Below are 17,568 nucleotides of genomic sequence, written 5' to 3'. Positions count from 1 at the left end.
GATGATGCTTGAATGTGCAAATGTTACGATGCCACAACATTCATCTACAGTTGCTAAGGCTTTTCGGGTGGTTGCTAGGTGGTTATGTACTTGTCCAAAAAACTGAAACATTTCTCTACAAATTTCTTATCCAATCCCACATTAATGCTTCCGTTTAAAATTTATTGTGTCTAAAAACGGTCTGAAAGATAACACGGATCCCCCTCAAGTGTCCTGAGCTATTCAGAAGAAACACATGAGCAAATGTTCTGAGCTTTAATGGAGATGAAAGGAAAGAAAGAGCTGGTGAGTGTGATCGTGTGCTCTGTTGCTCAGCGTGTGGTGTAGTGGTACATCGCTGATTCAGCAGCTGAGAGCCGTGGTGCAGAGATAATGTCTCTCTCTCTCTCTCTCTCTCTCTCTCAGCCATATGTTGTGCATACATCAGTCCTCGGCCTCTCTGCCCATCGCCATGTAGATTAATTATGACCATCACAGGCAGAGCGTGGCGCTCATAAATCACGCGAGCGTAAAATAATCCAGGGGAATAATATTCATGTTGAGAGTATCAGTGAGAAATCTGCACGCGCGCACACACACCTAAACACACACAAACACTTACATTCACTGACAAACACACACAAACCTAATATTTTCCTGTTTTAAAGTTTCTCAATGGGCTTTAAATGGGACACAATTATTTGAGAACACAGAATAGCTCATGTTTTTGAATAACGTCTGCGGAGGATTTTATTCAGAAACGTTAGTTTTAATACAAAACCTCCCTAAAGTCCATCTTTTACTTCTGGTTTTGCAGTGTTATGTATTCATATTATACAGGTTCACCATTACTGGCACATTCTGTATAGTAAACAGTAAATACTGTATATGAATAAAGATGTAGATTATAGATTCACTGTATGTCAAACGCTTGCGGTCGAACAGTATTTACAGTATTCTCAGATGTGTTTGGCTCAGCTACATTTTTTTGTTTTTAAATGGTACGAAATCCCATATATCCCAATATTTAATTGGTCCGCGGTGCATTCGTTTGCTCGTCTTTCTTTAATAGAGAAACCAAGAGGAATGAAGCGAATTGAATATGTGACAAAATTATTTACAGACAGAATTCAGAGTACATTGTGAATAAAAATACTTATTAGCAGCTTCAATGAGCTCTTGTGCTGTACGTTACATAACAGCAACTGACCTTACACCCGTCACTTACACAACACATACTGTACTGTAAATCTCGTGATGTTTGTTTTTCCCTTTGTTCATATTTTTAGAAGTACAGTCAACCTGAAGAAACAATGTCAAGTTTGACTCCCGATCGCTCCCTCCCTGCAGGTCTCTTTTCATAAAGGCACACCAGTAAAAGACAAATATTAGTGTTCTCACAGCAGAACTAAAATCTTGTGTCTTTACGGTCAAAAGAGGAAAATAACACTATTAGTGTATTTATTTTTATCTTTATTACAGTGCATCAGTGCTCTTCTCTCTTACACTGGTGAGAGCATTAGATAAAGTGTGATGCAAGACTGAACTCAACCTCCCGCCAGCTAGCCAACACTGACCTGCGGATTACACTAGTCCCCTCTATTTGTCATGAAAACAAAAATGTCCACGCACATTTACAGTTGTAAACACTCGACATACTCAGGCATTCTGTAGTTGGTCAAATGCCGCAGCCAATCGGAAGCTCATTGGAACTCAGAAGACGACGCACACATAAATGAGGGATAAGAGTGACCTTTAACCTCTGCGTCAGATCATGAGGGTCATTAGAGACGTGTTAACACTCCAGTAAAGAGTTTTATTGACAGCCAGTGATGATGAGAAGTGAACAGGATTTCTATTCATTATGTTAATGGAGTGTGAATGTTGCTCTTTAAATTCTTCTTGTGTTATCACCAACAGAATAGAGCAGATCACTCATGATCCAATCCCGGTTTACATTTAGAAACGACTTCATTCAGTCTCAACTACAGTTGGTAGGTGATTGAAAGAATTTTGTTGCAAGATTTATTTTGCACGCACACAAGCAGATTTAAAAAAAATATTTTCCCGAAAAGCATTTTCTGTATTACTGCCTTAACTGTCATTAAAATATTATTTTGCAAAAAAACTTTCATAAAACAAGTTTATTTCACGTGCACCTCCATATAATTTCTTGCGCTTTCATTATCATATCATTCATTTCATTTATCATATTAATGTTTTGTGTCTCTCATTCCACATATGGTGAAATTGTAGTTATTTCAATCTTCGTACAGTATGTTGGATGGACAAACATGTATGCACCATAAAACACTATAGCGGAGAAATATCACAGCGAAAAATACTATAGCACTAATACTACGGCAAAATACCTTGACAAAAAAACAACGGCAAGTACTATAGCAAAAATACTACAGCGATGAAAAAAGTATAGCAAAAAAACGATTACTGAAATACTGGAGAAAACATACTACAGTAAAATATTACAGTATAAAAACAGCAAAAGTACTAAGATGAAAAAATACTACAGAAGAAATGTTAAGCAAAAAATGTATATTTTTTATATATTTTTTTTATATAAAAAGTAATATTATTATAATAAAAAATAAAATAGCAAAAAATACTACAAGGGAAAATAATAGAGAAAAATACTTTACAAAAAAATATTGTGGTAAAAACACTGGCAAAAGTCCTAAAACTAAAAAATACCGGAAAAAATAAAAAAGCGAAAATTACCATGGCCAAAGTATTACATCAAAAAGTCAAAAAATTGATAGTATAACAAAAATACAGCAAAAATGCAAAGAAACTGCTACAATAAGAAATAATATGGCAAAATAATAAAGCACTAAATACAACAGAAAAATACTAAAGCAAATGAAAAACAACAGCCACTCATAAATCATAGTTCTAAAAACAAGCAATCTGCAACTCTGTCCATATAGCATATATATATATATATATTACACAAGAGTGTAATCTTCAAATCTGAGATCTCTGGAGAGACGTTCCCTTTCAGTAATAAAAGCTTTGTCTCTTATCGCTCAGAATAGCTTCATCTTCAGTTAAACCGAGCGAGCTCTTAAAGAAAGAATCAAACTGTAGTTTACATTTATTGTTGATATAAAGCTCATGAGTGATTCTCTAAAGCTGTATTTGTAAGTGTAGCGTCATAAATCACAGCTGATTCATACTGCAGGTACGCAGACAGCTCACAGTAAATCAAAGTGCATCAGCCCGGGGGACGCCGCTCGCGCCCGCACCACACACTCATCTGTCATGTCAATAGTGCCACCCATTTACATTTATTTACATTTAGCGCCCGCCGCCTCATTACGCACGGGAAGTTGAGAGGAAAATAACGCGCGGAGCCCAGACAAATACTCATTTCATAAACAAAAACTTTTCAAGGAGAAACCGGGTAGGCAAGGAGTAGCTCACCCTCCGGACAGGCAGAATATGTAAACGCTTTCACAAAGTGAACTACAGACACACTCGCCCAGAAATCATTTTCATTTAAGCATTTGACAGACGCTTTCGTCCAAAGCGACTTATATTGCATTGTATCAACATTTGTTTCTGACTGTGGGGACTGACCCATGACCTTGGCATTGCTCCAACCACTGAGCTACAGGAAAGCATCAGGAGACGCAATATATAAGTGTGACCCCTTTAAGTATATGCAACGCTGAATAATATTTCTCATGTCATCATTTCTGAAGTCGTTCATTTACATGATTTGTGATCTTGGACTGTCTTTGACCGAGTTCAAAATGAAATCTTTTACACGTCAGTCACATGTTTTCTCTTTTCAGACGGAATCACGTGTTATATGGAGCAGATGGACGACATGATACTATACTGTAGAGATCAGGAAATGGAGATTTAAGTGTATATTTCACCACGGCTCCAGACAAAAAATCTAATAAGGAGCAATTTGCTCCTATAGAGGAAAAACACAGGAGCCAAATTATTTTTTTAATAGCCACATAACAAACTTACATTTTGAAAAGACGTACTTCCTGTTGTGTGTACATAAGTTTTGCTCACATAACATTTGTTTTTTTTCCGTCAGTAGCAAGGCCATACACAATCTGAAGACTTTCTTTGTGTGCTCGTGCAACATTTTTTATAAGAAACTCTCAACATCTACACGAGCAGGCACACAGACACAATTACAAACACTCACGAACGCAGGCACACACACGTACGCACACACACACTGTCACATACAATGACGCACACAATCTCACAAACACACACTCACACACATGCTTACACAAACGCAAACACGCGCACACGTGCACAAATTCACAAACATATACACTCATACAAATACACAATCACATCACACCCTCACATTATTGACACAAACACACTTACGGTACACGCAACACATCTCTCTCTCGCTCTCTTTCTTACACACACACACACGCACACACACTCAAACACATCCTTACACAAACGCAAACAGGTGCACTCGCACATGAACACAAATTCACATACATACACACTTATACAAATACACAATCACATCACGCCCTCACATTATTGACACAAACACACTTACGGTACACGCAACACATCTCTCTCTCGCTCTCTTTCTTACACACACACACACACACACACACTCAAACACATCCTTACACAAACGCAAACAGGTGCACTCTCACATGAACACAAATTCACATACATACACACTTATACAAATACACAATCACATCACACCCTCACATTATTGACACAAACACACTTACGGTACACGCCACACATCTCACTCTCTTTCTTACACACACACACACACACACACATCCTTACACAAACGCAAACAGGTGCACTTGCACATGAACACAAATTCACATACATACACACTTATACAAATGCACAATCACAACACACCCTCACATTATGGACACAAACACACTTACGGTACACGCAACACATCTCTCTCTCACTCACACACACACACAAACACACTGTCACACACACAAACTCACATCCTTACACAAACGCAAACATTCGCACACTCACAAACACACGCACAACCACACACACACACGGCTCTCCTGTTTTTGCAAAGTGGCTTATATCCTGAGGACAACATCCTGCTGACCCTGTGACAACATTTAAATCAACCAATCAGATTTCAGAAATAAGTTTACAGTTTATTAATCTTCCAACCAGGATTAGGTGCTTCTAGACCATTGTTTTCCCCCGATTTTAAGGATAAGTTTTAGTCAGGGTTGGTGTTTGGTGTGGGGTTTAGGTTTTATCTATAAAACGTTGCCCTTAGGTCAACAAAATATGTTGTCCTGAGGACATCAACCACTTGGCAAAATCAGGTCGAGCCACACACACACACACACACACACACACACAGAGAGAGAGAGAGAGAGTTTGTCATGGAAAGCTGACTGCACTGTTTTTGCGTGTGGCAGAAAGTAGCCGGTGTCAGAATGATGAATGTGCGATCAAAACTGCAGGAAACACACACGCACACAAACAACACAAGCATGTGTAAATCTCTGCTGGTTGTATAAATGTGAAGTCATATAGCATGAGGTCATATTAAACAGTCAACAGTCTAAAGAGATTACAGATAGTGTGTAGTAAAGATGAGATGTGTGTGAGATCTGCCCTATTTCTCTCCTCTCAGCGGACCGCGGGTTATTTATATCACCTGACACAGGTCATATCACCTGTTGATCGCTGACACACACGTCCCTCAGGAGAGACTCTACACACACTCGCTGTGAGTAACATCATTCTCCAACCGGAATAAAACTATTCATTTATCAAATGTGTTATATGAACAAAATCAGATGTCAAGTGTTATTCATATTATCAAAGAATTGAAATTCACACTTTTGACCTCATGAAGCCGCCCTACTATGACCCGTCTGACCTTCCAGACGTCTCCCTGAAGCCCTACTGTGAGAAGAAGATGCTCTCAGTAATGAGATGTGCACAATCTGTCGACGTTGGATGTGCCATGTTGTGTTTAATGGTATCGCAGATTGTGCAAGGCAAGCGTTACTCTAAAACAACGTTGCTGACACAGGCAGTCAGATGCCAGACGATGATAGTTACGGCCTCTCACTGCACGAGCAGATAAAACAGGTTTAATGACAGCGAGCCGTCGCTCATCTGATTGACTGACTGACAACGTCTGATCTGAGATCAGTCAAGCTGATGAATGGATGGAGAGAAGAGGATTCACACAGACGCACACTTGAAGTCTCTACTGGATGTGATGTTTGAAGGCTTAACATCATATCGCACAAAATGATCGCCCAAGTGTGAAATTTAACTTTAACATACGGATTTACTGAAACATCATGTCTGAGTTATACAACATATAAAAATCAGAAAGAGGAAGAATGAACGTATTTAAATAAAGATATTTAACACATTTGATACACTTATCAGTCCAACAGGGAATTCCTGCTGTATGTGACTGGAACGCTTCTGGAAAACAGATATTCTGAAAACTAAGAGTATTACGATTATATTAACATCTCTGGTAACTGACAAAGGTTTGGTGCAGAACATTGATTTGCTAAAAGCGTGTATGTGATCAGACTTTCTGGTTGATTTAACTGAAATCAATTGAAATATAGAACTAAATATTATTTGAAAGTTAAACTATATGGAGATGAAAAACATTGCCAAATGTAATACATGTAAGTGAACTTGTTGTGATTTTAGAGCACTAAATATTGAAGCAGAATATGAAAATAAATAAAAGCTAAAACAAATAAATAAATCATTTATATTAAACCTACAGCACTATTATAAATAAATAAATAATAAAAAATAGATTTCTTATAAATAGATATCTATTATAAAAATCAACGTTTATAATATTTAAATAAATAAATGTTTATTATTATTAAAAATTAAAAAATTACTCAAAATGAGACCTACTAAAATGAAAACTACAAATGTGAAGTAAAACTTAATTCAAAATATTTATAAAGCTATTATAAAACTGAAATGAATCAAGAACAGTATTACATGGTTTTACTATTATACATTAAAAAATATATATAACAACAACAATCTAATTAGAAGATCAATGAGAACATTGATATTCTGTCATTTTAAGAGGGATTTAAATTTAAAGAAATTTGTTTTTTCTAAAAAACAGATCACGTCGTCCATTGTTTCCAAAACAATCACGTTGTCCTAAATAGTTTCATTTTATACAGAACCGCTTATGATTAATTCATTTTAAAGTAATAAATAATCAAGACATATTTTCACAAAAGTAGTCTTTTCTCAAAAGTGATGCATGTCGCAGCACTTTCCCTATTGGACGGACATAAATCAGTGCACGTTGTGTAAAATCAGCCAATCAGATCAGAGCATGCTGTTGAACATATATGCCAAGAGCACACACTAATGTAAGAATATCCAACAACCATCCAATGAATCTAAAAAACACAACAATTCTCCCGAATCAGCAGACACATTCAACGAGTGATGGAAAGCGAGCACATGAATCTATAAACAAAACCTCAGCGTGATTGAAGATGCAAAAGCAGGGCCGTATTAAAACAGTTCAGAGCTTATTACATGTTCCCTTTCACACAGAAACCAATTTACTTGCCATTGATCGTTTTTCAGGCAATTAGATTTCCATCGACAGTAAAGCGAGGGACAGTGAGGGGGGGAGGCCGGGGGTCAGCGACGTCGACGACACGTCAAACTCCGGCATCTCTCCCCGTCCTGATAACAAATAACTCTGTGCGCATGAAAAAGTCCCCCGGACCCAGATTATGTGTCCGTCTTTATATCCGATATTAGCTCTCTCTTTCTGCAAACTTGGCTGCTTTTCTAAATTGCGTGTTATCGACCGATCCAGGATCTCTCCAGGCAGGCCTGATGGGGCGGCACGTGGATCCGCGCCAACGCTTGTAACCATTAGTCTGTTCTAAGGCCTGGGCACATATCCACCTCGGCCCTTACCGCAGGCTCGCTAACACTGCAAACGGAAACCCAGATATCCCAGAACCGCACCGGAGACCTCAGCCAGAGCTCGAAGGAAAAGATTAGACCGATGGCATCATCGGCTCGGAGTCAGTCAAGGTCACCGGAGGACAACACGTAAGCCAAACTCGTACCCCGGCCCGAGAGCACTTTAACCACAGCCAAAACTACCTGAGCCGCTCGAGAGAATTGCTCCTTTTCTGATATCGCCGTATCGGTTTCCAACAAGTGCCATGGCGATCTGATCCTGTGAACTCATCTTTCATAGAGACGGAACCAAGAGCAAATGTGCACAGAGGAAGACTTCGATGCTCAGAAGTTGTGTTTTCAAAGCTCAGGAGACAAAGTAGAACTTAAAAAAAATGCTTTTGAAGAGATTTGAGAAACGTTTGATTTCATTTCGAGACTTACTGCATCCCAGTACATCTAAGAACACATTAAGACATTGTTAAGATCTCAGCAGGAACTCAGCAGGAAGAGACACAGGAGATCAAACTTTTCATGCCAACTTCATGTTATTAATGTCAATAAAAAAAGATAAAACTCCAGAGAGGACAGGTGCGAGATCACTGGGGCTTTTTCTCTGGAGTTTGGAGCTTTTGAAATGTTGACCTCTCTGGATTTTGACGAATGTCTCTCAAGGCCTCGCGGCTTTCAGACGAATGTAACACTTAAACCCCGGCGCTTAATTTCCGCACATGTTGACGGCGGGCAGCGGTCATTAATCAAAAGTGTGTTTGGGGCGCGGCAGTTAAGCGTGCTAACAGCCAGATGCCGCCGGCCGCGGCTCAATCCATCAGCTGTGATTGAAGAACGAAAAGGTTCAGGGGTTCTGAGTCGCGCCCACGACCAGAGAGTAATTGCCCGCCGCAGTGGGCGTTTTACTGAGACACCGACCCTCTGCTTTGCATTCTGGGTATTATTCGAAAACAGATTATGTGGGCCACGCGCCGCCCAATTTAAATAAAGGCAGGGCCCAGAGTTAATGACACATTCTCAAAGATTTTCATGAATGTATTCATGCCTGTAAATCACAGAGATATTACTTAGCCAGACGAGTGAAGATGATAAAACAGTCGGGCAGGTTACGATCAATTGTTTTATGTTAATTAAAAATATATATATTCTTTGACAAAACGAAACAATGTTGCTTTAGCATCGAAGCTATTTTCAAAGTATATCAAAGCTAAATATATTTATTTACTAATTAATCAATAAATAATCAAATCTGTTGAAATATTCAGAAGTACTCAATCATTGGGAATTTGGATGCACCGTTAGGATTTTTTGGCAGATACCGATTTTAACGAACAACTACCGTCCATTTCCGATATTGGTCAATTGCACAGTGCTTTACAATACTAGCTAGTTTTTCTGCATTAAATTATCTGTTTAACGTTTTAAGAGAGCCACAAGTTAAGATAAAAATACAATAAGCCAATAACTCTTCAAAGGTGATTTTTGCTATCCAATATTTCGTTTTGTCAACAACATTTGCTCATATTTGACCTAAACATTAAACATTTTTTTATCAAAAGTAAAGTTTGCTCTGCTTCCATTTTATTCTTTCGCTTAGAGACAAACGTTGGATTATTCAGACACTCAACTCATTTATTAATACACCATCTATATCAGCCTTTATGCTATTGTGGATCAATTCATCCAATATTGTTGGCCGACACATGGGTGCATCCCTAATTGTGAATGAAGAGTTATACTTTCAAATACAATCATTACTAAAAGATAATTTACTTACTAAAGATCTGGTCAAGGAATCGTGAATTTGCTAAATCAAAATCTCATCGGCTCAAACGGTTTCAAATGTGTTTTAATTTCTGTTCTCGAGGCGTTTAAAACTGCTGAACTCAGAGAATTGAAGGTGTTTGAAATGACCAGTGTCAAGAATGGAAACGATGCTTTTGTGTAATTCTGAAACATCTGTCTGCAGCGCTCCAAAACAATAAAACAACATCCACATCCTCCCTGCTAGACTAGAAGACAGAATATGCATAGACTAGACTATACCAGACCAGAACATAATATGCATAGACTGGACTAGACTAGAACATAACAGAATATGCATAGACTAGACCAGACCAGAACAGAAAATGCATAGAATAGACTAGACTAGAACAGAACAGAATATGCATAGACTAGACCAGACCAGAACAGAAAATGCATAGAATAGACTAGACTAGAACAGAACAGAATATGCATAGACTAGACTAGACTAGACCAGAAAAGAATATGCATAGACTAGACTTGACTAGACCAGAACAGAATGTGCATAGACTAGACTAGACCAGAAAAGAATATGCATAGAATAGACTTGACTAGACCAGAACAGAATATGCATAGACTAGACTAGACCAGAAAAGAATATGCATAGAATAGACTAGACCAGAAAAGAATATGCATAGAATAGACTTGACTAGACCAGAACAGAATATGCATAGACTAGACTAGACCAGAAAAGAATATGCATAGACCAGACTAGAAGCACAGATGAATAGGTTTCTCTGACAGATGTTCAGGTGAGCTGAGAGCAGGTAACAGGTTGTTCACCTGACAGCTGTGTTAGGTGTTCTTCACCTCTGTCTGCAGCGGGTCACTGGGTCAGTGTGAACATGCTCGACTGCAAACTGTGACCGGACGGCACTAATGTCTACACACCGTGTCATGTTTATGAGGCTGTTAGTCTGCCCGCCGCCCGTGCCAAGCATGCTAACAAAAAACTCCAGACACGCTCCGTTAACACTGGATCTGAGCATCACCGGCCACTGCCAACATGAGCTGACATCAAAGCCTCAGAGATAAGATTAAATCAACATGGGCTAAACGCTAGGAGTGCATGTTCAAAAACATCATGATGTGAATGTACCGTTCGGCCAGCGCTGGCAGACAGTTTATGGAAACTGAACCCACAACCTTTGACAGCTCCGAGAACATTACATGCTAAGACGTGAAGACAAATGACACGTTTTTACGCTTAGCTCAGGCACTTAAAAGTACACAAGTATGAGAAGACAAATGCGGTGCGGTTCCTAAAGAGCGAGAGAGGCGAACAGGAAGTTTCTCCGTCACATTTAGAGCACTTAGATCCAATAATCGCTCCATTAGCAGAAACATGAGACCATGATGAGTTCTGTCAGTTCTGTGTTAATGGTGCTGGAGCTCAAAGTCCAAACAGCACACACGTGTACAGACGCTGAGCCTTCCTGTAACGCTCGAAAGATCCCAAGACAAATGCACAACTACAGCGCGAGACATAATTCATCAACTAACTAAACCAGCAAACCAGTTTCACAGCGGCTGAGTGTCAGAGCGTGTTTACATGAGTCATAGGATGGCGAACAGATATTTCGCTCTTGTGCGGATGCTTTGGATGAAAGCATCTGCTTAATGAAATGCAAACCACGGTTTGTGCTTATGGTACTTTAAAAATTAATCTAAAACACGATTGTTCTGCAGTAAAACACTAAAGAAGATATTTCGAGAAATGTGCTCACACACAGTCAATGGGGTTCAAATCTTTCCAAATATCGTTCCGCGGAAGACTCACTCACAACATCAGAGTGACTAAACGATGACAGAGTTTTATTTTAGGTGAACTATCGGAGAGATGTTTGAGTGACTCAGTGCAGAAGTGTCGAGTGGTGAGATTCAGCACGTGTACGTGAGAAACGGCGTCGGGGGTTTCCTCTCCTCCAGCACGTCCATCCATCCCATCTCACTAAATTAAAAAAAGAGAATTAAAGAGCAAAAGCTTTCGGCAGAATTAGGTTCAATGAAAAATCTCTCTCGCTTTCTCTGTGTCTATGTGTCTCTCTCTCTTTCTGTCAGTGGTGCAGTGGAGAGCAACGGCAGATTTATGGAGCCCTCTAATGGGCTCTACAGAAAACCCCTCAGTCAGCATCTCTCTCTCTCTTCCACAGAGTAACACTGGATAGGAACAGTGCCTGTTTCACACAAGCGGGGCGTCTTCATTTCAGCATTCGTGAAAGAAGCCCGCAGGAGGTGGAGGATGAGCGCGTTCACTCATTCATCTCTATTAATCATCAACATTTCAATCCTGCGGAGTTCGAGTTTCACAGAGCGAACGATCTGAGCAAAGCTGTCGACGTGACACTTACAGCTCTTAGCGTGCATGAAAAATCGACTCATTTGTTGCGTTTTTATTTCTCCGTAGGAATTTTACAAGCAACGCCCGAGACAAAGGTAATGCGCGAATGAAATATGCCGGAGAAGTCTCCCGAGCCAGCCGAGAGAGAGAAAGCTCGGAGCGATGAAGAGGTTTGAGCGTGTAAGTGATCAGAGCTCAGGGAAGTTCGCCGTAATGAATAAACGCTGCGAGTTTCTTTATAAACACAGCAGTCAATACAACACCAGAATATAAATCAAACCCGGCCGTCTGCCTACTGACAGATATTCAACACCATCAATCCACACAAACACTACACTCACGCACGCACAGATAGTGTTAGTATGTCATTTGGGACTCAACTTTTGACAGAATGATGAGTTCAACCAATCAGAGTTTTCCACTTTATATTTTAAGACATAGAATGTAATTGCACTTAAAACTCAAATGAACGTGTGAGAAAGAAAGAAAGAAAGAAAGAAAGAAAGAGAGATGGAGACAGAGTGAGAGCAAAAGTGAGTTAAAAGAGAGAAAGTGAACAAGAGAGCAAGAGGAAAAATAAATGAGTGAGTGAGTGAGTGAGAGAGAAAGAGTGAACGAGGAAGCGAGAGAGCAAAAGAGGGATTTGAGAGAGAGGAAGCGAGCGAGCGAGGGAGAAAGAAACTGAATCGGCACTCAAACTGAGAGACAGAGCGAGAGAGAGAGAGAGAGAGTGGGAGAGAGAGAGCAAAAGTGAGTTTAAAGAGAGAAAGTGAACAAAAGAGCAAGAAAAAAATGAGTGAGTGAGTGAGTGAGTGAGAGAGAGAGAAAGAGTGAACGAGTAAGCAAGAGAGCAAAAGAGGGATTTGAGAGAGAGGAAGCGAGCGAGCGAGGGAGAAAGAAACTGAATCGGCACTCAAACTGAGAGACAGAGCGAGAGAGAGAGAGAGAGAGAGAGAGAGGGGGAGAGGGAGAGAGAGAGCAAAAGTGAGTTTAAAGAGAGAAAGTGAACAAAAGAGCAAGAAAAAAATTAGTGAGTGAGTGAGAGAGAAAGAGTGAACGAGTAAGCAAGAGAGCAAAAGAGGGATTTGAGAGAGAGGAAGCGAGCGAGCGAGGGAGAAAGAAACTGAATCGGCACTCAAACTGAGAGACAGAGCGAGAGAGAGAGAGAGAGAGAGAGAGAGAGAGAGAGGGGGAGAGGGAGAGAGAGAGCAAAAGTGAGTTTAAAGAGAGAAAGTGAACAAAAGAGCAAGAAAAAAATTTGTGAGTGAGTGAGAGAGAAAGAGTGAACGAGTAAGCAAGAGAGCAAAAGAGGGATTTGAGATAGAGGAAGCGAGCAAGCGAGGGAGAAAGAAACTGAGACGGCACTCAAACTGAGAGAAAGAGCGAGAGAGATTGAGAGAGTGAGAGAGAGAGAGAGAGAGAGAGAGAGAGAGAGAGAGAGAGAGAGACAGAGAGAGAGAGAGCAAAAGTTTGTTAAGAGAGAGAAAGTGAACAAAAGAGCAGAGGCAAAATTGTGAGTGAGTGAGAGACAGCCGGTCTCACATTAAACAGCTCAAGATGATCTGGTGCTGCTGTCAGAGACCGCCGAAGGTCTACAGCAACACCTTCACCTGCTAGAGAGACACTGTCAAAAATAGGCCCTGACAGTCAATCTGAAAAAACTCAAATTATGATTTTGCCGAAAAAAAACAAGATTACAGGATAACAGAGACTCCTTCACTCTGGGAAACACTACAATAGAACACAATTCACACTACGATTATCTCGGCCTAAAAATAAGCACGTCAGGATGTTTTGGTCTGGAAGTGAATGCACTGAAAGAGAAAGCTGGACAAGTGTTTTACGCCATCAAAGGCAAATTCACCCAAACATATATTCCAGTTACAGTCTGGTGTCAAATATTTGATAGTGTTATTATGCCTATAGCTCTATATGGCTGCGAGGTTTGGGGTCCACAGTGTCTCACACATTACTCCAAATGGGATAAACACACCATAGAATCCCTGCATGCTGAATTCTGTAAAAACATTTTAAGAGTTCAGAGAACAACACCAAATAATGAATGCAGGGCCGAATTAGTCAGATACCCTGATAATACACATCCACAAACCTCCCCTCAAATTCTGGACACACCTTAACTCAAGTCCTCCAAACACACTTCAATATGAAGCACTTAAAACCCAAGAGCTGAGACCTAAAGCCAGTCTCATCTGCCAGCTGGCTCTGAAACTTCAGACCGGCACAACCCAACAAAACCAAAACAGAATAAACCAAACGATCAAAGAAAGTCAAAAGTCATATTTAGATCATTGGGAGAAGGAAAGTAAAACCTAAAGTAAACTAGAATGCTATCGGACCCTAAACAGAAAATACAATCTTCAGATCATCTCTACACTGTTGGAGATGTAAAACAGAGACGGATCCTGAGCAAATACAGACTCAGTGATCACAGTCTGGCCGTAGAGAGCGGCAGACACAGACAAACATGACTTCTAAAGGAAGAAGGAGTCTGTGCACACTGTGACACCGGTGAGGTGGAAACAGAGACACACTCTCTCCTTCATTGTGATCAATCTAAAGATGTGAGAGAGAAACACTTTCACAATAGTGTCAATGCTCAAGCCAGAGTTTCAGGTGTTCAGAAACAGAGCGAATGCAGATGTTAGTGGAGGAGAAGAGACACACATCAGCTGATGCTTCATTCATCACAAACATTCAGAAACAAACTACCTTCATCTGTTACATCAATGCACATATACAGTTGTGGCCAAAAGTTGTGAGAATTACATAAATATTCGTTTTCAAAAAGTTTGCTGCTAAACTGCTTTTAGATCTTTGTTTCAGTTGTTTCTGTGATGTACTGAAATATAATTACAAGCACTTCATACGTTTCAAAGGCTTTTATCGACAATTACATGACATTTATGCAAAGAGTCAGTATTTGCAGTGTTGGCCCTTCTTTTTCAGGACCTCTGCATTTCGACTGGGCATGCTCTCAATCAACTTCTGGGCCAAATCCTGACTGATAGCAACCAATTCTTTCATAATAACTTCTTGGAGTTTGTCAGAATTAGTGGGTTTTTGTTTGTCCACCCGCCTCTTGAGGATTGAGCACACGTTCTCAATGGGATTAAGATCTGGGGAGTTTCCAGGCCATGGACCCAAAATTTCAACATTCTGGTCCCCGAGCCACTTAGTTATCACTTTTGCCTCATGGCACGGTGCTCCGTCCTGCTGGAAAATGCATTGTTCTTCACCAAACTGTTGTTAAATTGCTGTTGGGGGGTGTTTTGGTACCATTCTTTATTCATGGCTGTGTTTTTGGGCAGAATTGTGAGTGAGCCCACTCCCTTGGATGAGAAGCAACCCCACACATGAATGGTGTTAGGATGCTTTACTGTTGGCATGACACAGGACTGATGGTAGCGCTCACCTTTTCTTCTCCGGACAAGCCTTTTTCCAGATGCCCCAAACAATCGGAATGGGGCTTCATCGGAGAATATGACTTTCCCCCAGTCCTCAGCAGTCCATTCACTATACTTTCTGCAGAAGATCAATCTGTCCCTGAGGTTTTTTTTGGAGAGAAGTGGCTTCTTTGCCGCTCTTCTTGACACCAGCCCATCTTCCAAAAGTCTTCGCCTCACTGTGCGTGCAGATGCGCTAACACCTGCCTGCTGCCATTCCTGAGCAAGTTCTGCACTGGTGGCACTCCGATCCCGCAGCTGAATACTCTTTAGGAGACGGTCTTGGCGCTTGCTGGACTTTCTTGGATGCCCTGAAGCCTTCTTTACAAGAATTGAACCTCTTTCCTTGAAGTTCTTGATGAGCCTATAAGTTGTTGATTTAGGTGCAATCTTAGTAGCCACAATATCCTTGCCTGTGAAGCCATTTTTATGCAACGCAATGATGGCAGCACGTGTTTCTTTGCAGGTCACCATGGTTAACAATGGAAGAATAATGATTTCAAGCATCACCCTCCTTTTAACATGTCAAGTCTGCCATTCTAACCCAATCAGCCTGACATAATGATCTCCAGCCTTGTGCTTGTCAACATTCTCACCTGAGTTAACAAGATGATTACTGAAATGATCTCAGCAGGTCCTTTAATGACAGCAATGAAATGCAGTGGAAAGGTTTTTTGGGGGTTAAATTAATTTTCATGGCAAGGACTATGCAATTCATCTGATCACTCTTCATAACTTTCTGGAGTATATGCAAATTGCTATTATAAAAATGTAAGCAGCAACTTTTCCAATTTCCAATATTTATGTAATTCTCAAAACTTTTGGCCACGACTGTACACTCTTTAGGCTCATGTTTCTGCCTGAAATCTGATTTTGATATTGAGATTTTATTTCCATATTTAATTTGTTTACTTACATATACTTTATTTTATATTTCATTCAATATTTATGCTTTATTCAGCACCTTAGTTTAATTTGACTCTTATGTTTGTACTTATTGTATGTCTTTTGTTATATGTTCAATGCTTCATGCAATCATGACAATAAAGTACCTTGAAATTGAAATTAAGAGAGAGAGAGAGTGAGAGCGAGATAGAGAGAGAGAGAGAGAGAGAAAGAAAGAAAGAAAGAAAGAAACTGAAACAGTCCTCAAACCGAGAGAGACAGAAAGTGAGCGGGAGCGAGAGAGAGAGAGAGAGAAACTGAAACAGCCCTCAAACTGAGAGAGACAGAGGGAGAGCGAGCGAGCGAGAAAGAGAGAGAAGTGTGTTTAAATAGGTTTTGAGGCGAAGTAATAATCATGTACTTTTGCAAACAAGGTCTGTGTGGTTTGATAAATGTGCTTAATTTTAAAGTAACCTCATTACTCCACATCCAGGAGAGAAAAGCAGGTTATTCGGTGTCTATTTACAATTTTTAAGCACCAGATGAAGACAACAACATGAGGTCTGTCCCGTTATTCCCAACAATTCATCAATTACTCAAACATTCCGAGAGATCCGGCACGTTCCCTTAAAGCCTCAGCGGTCCGCTGGGATTCAGCGCTATATTAACTGATCTGTCTTGCATCCCAGCGGACTGAAACTTCAGGCCGACTGCAATGAGTTTGCATGCAAATGTGACGAGTCCTGGAGGCTGTGTTTCAATCACTGATACACACACACACACCTGTCCAGCGGGGAACATCCATGTACGGCTGAAACGCTTATGTAGAGTTTCTCTGTGTCCACAAACACTCTTCTGGATCCTGTAACACACACAAACATAAGAACACAAGAAATGATTCATGAGATTCACACAACATTCAACATTTTAAGATATTATGTAAAACAGTTTATCTAAAAGTGACTATTTCACCCGATGTTTTTGACAATTTATTTTGGGAAACAATAAAATGTCAGATCTTTTAAATGTAATTCTATTGCGTTTTTCACAATTTTGCAGTATTGAAAACTGAAGTGCCCAACTAAAGGTGGATTTTTGTTCTAATAAAACATTTGTTATCTCGTG

At 40.1% G+C, this 17,568-nt stretch overlaps 1 protein-coding gene across 5 annotated transcripts in view; it reads right to left on the bottom strand.

The window, feature by feature from the left end:
* Positions 1-17,568, bottom strand: part of LOC130426355 (RNA binding protein fox-1 homolog 3-like) — a 176,578-nt gene that overhangs the window by 89,249 nt on the left and 69,761 nt on the right. For all 5 annotated transcript variants that reach the window (XM_056753082.1, XM_056753084.1, XM_056753086.1 and 2 more), the window contains one exon: positions 17,227-17,305. In XM_056753082.1, the coding sequence (XP_056609060.1) occupies positions 17,227-17,248 (22 nt within the window). In that variant the 5' untranslated portion in view covers positions 17,249-17,305. The remainder of the gene's footprint in view (positions 1-17,226; positions 17,306-17,568) is intronic.

This window comes from Triplophysa dalaica, chromosome 7 (assembly GCF_015846415.1).
Source record: "Triplophysa dalaica isolate WHDGS20190420 chromosome 7, ASM1584641v1, whole genome shotgun sequence".
In the NCBI taxonomy this organism is placed as follows: domain Eukaryota; kingdom Metazoa; phylum Chordata; class Actinopteri; order Cypriniformes; family Nemacheilidae; genus Triplophysa; species Triplophysa dalaica.
This window is presented reverse-complemented; position numbering and strand designations above follow the sequence as displayed.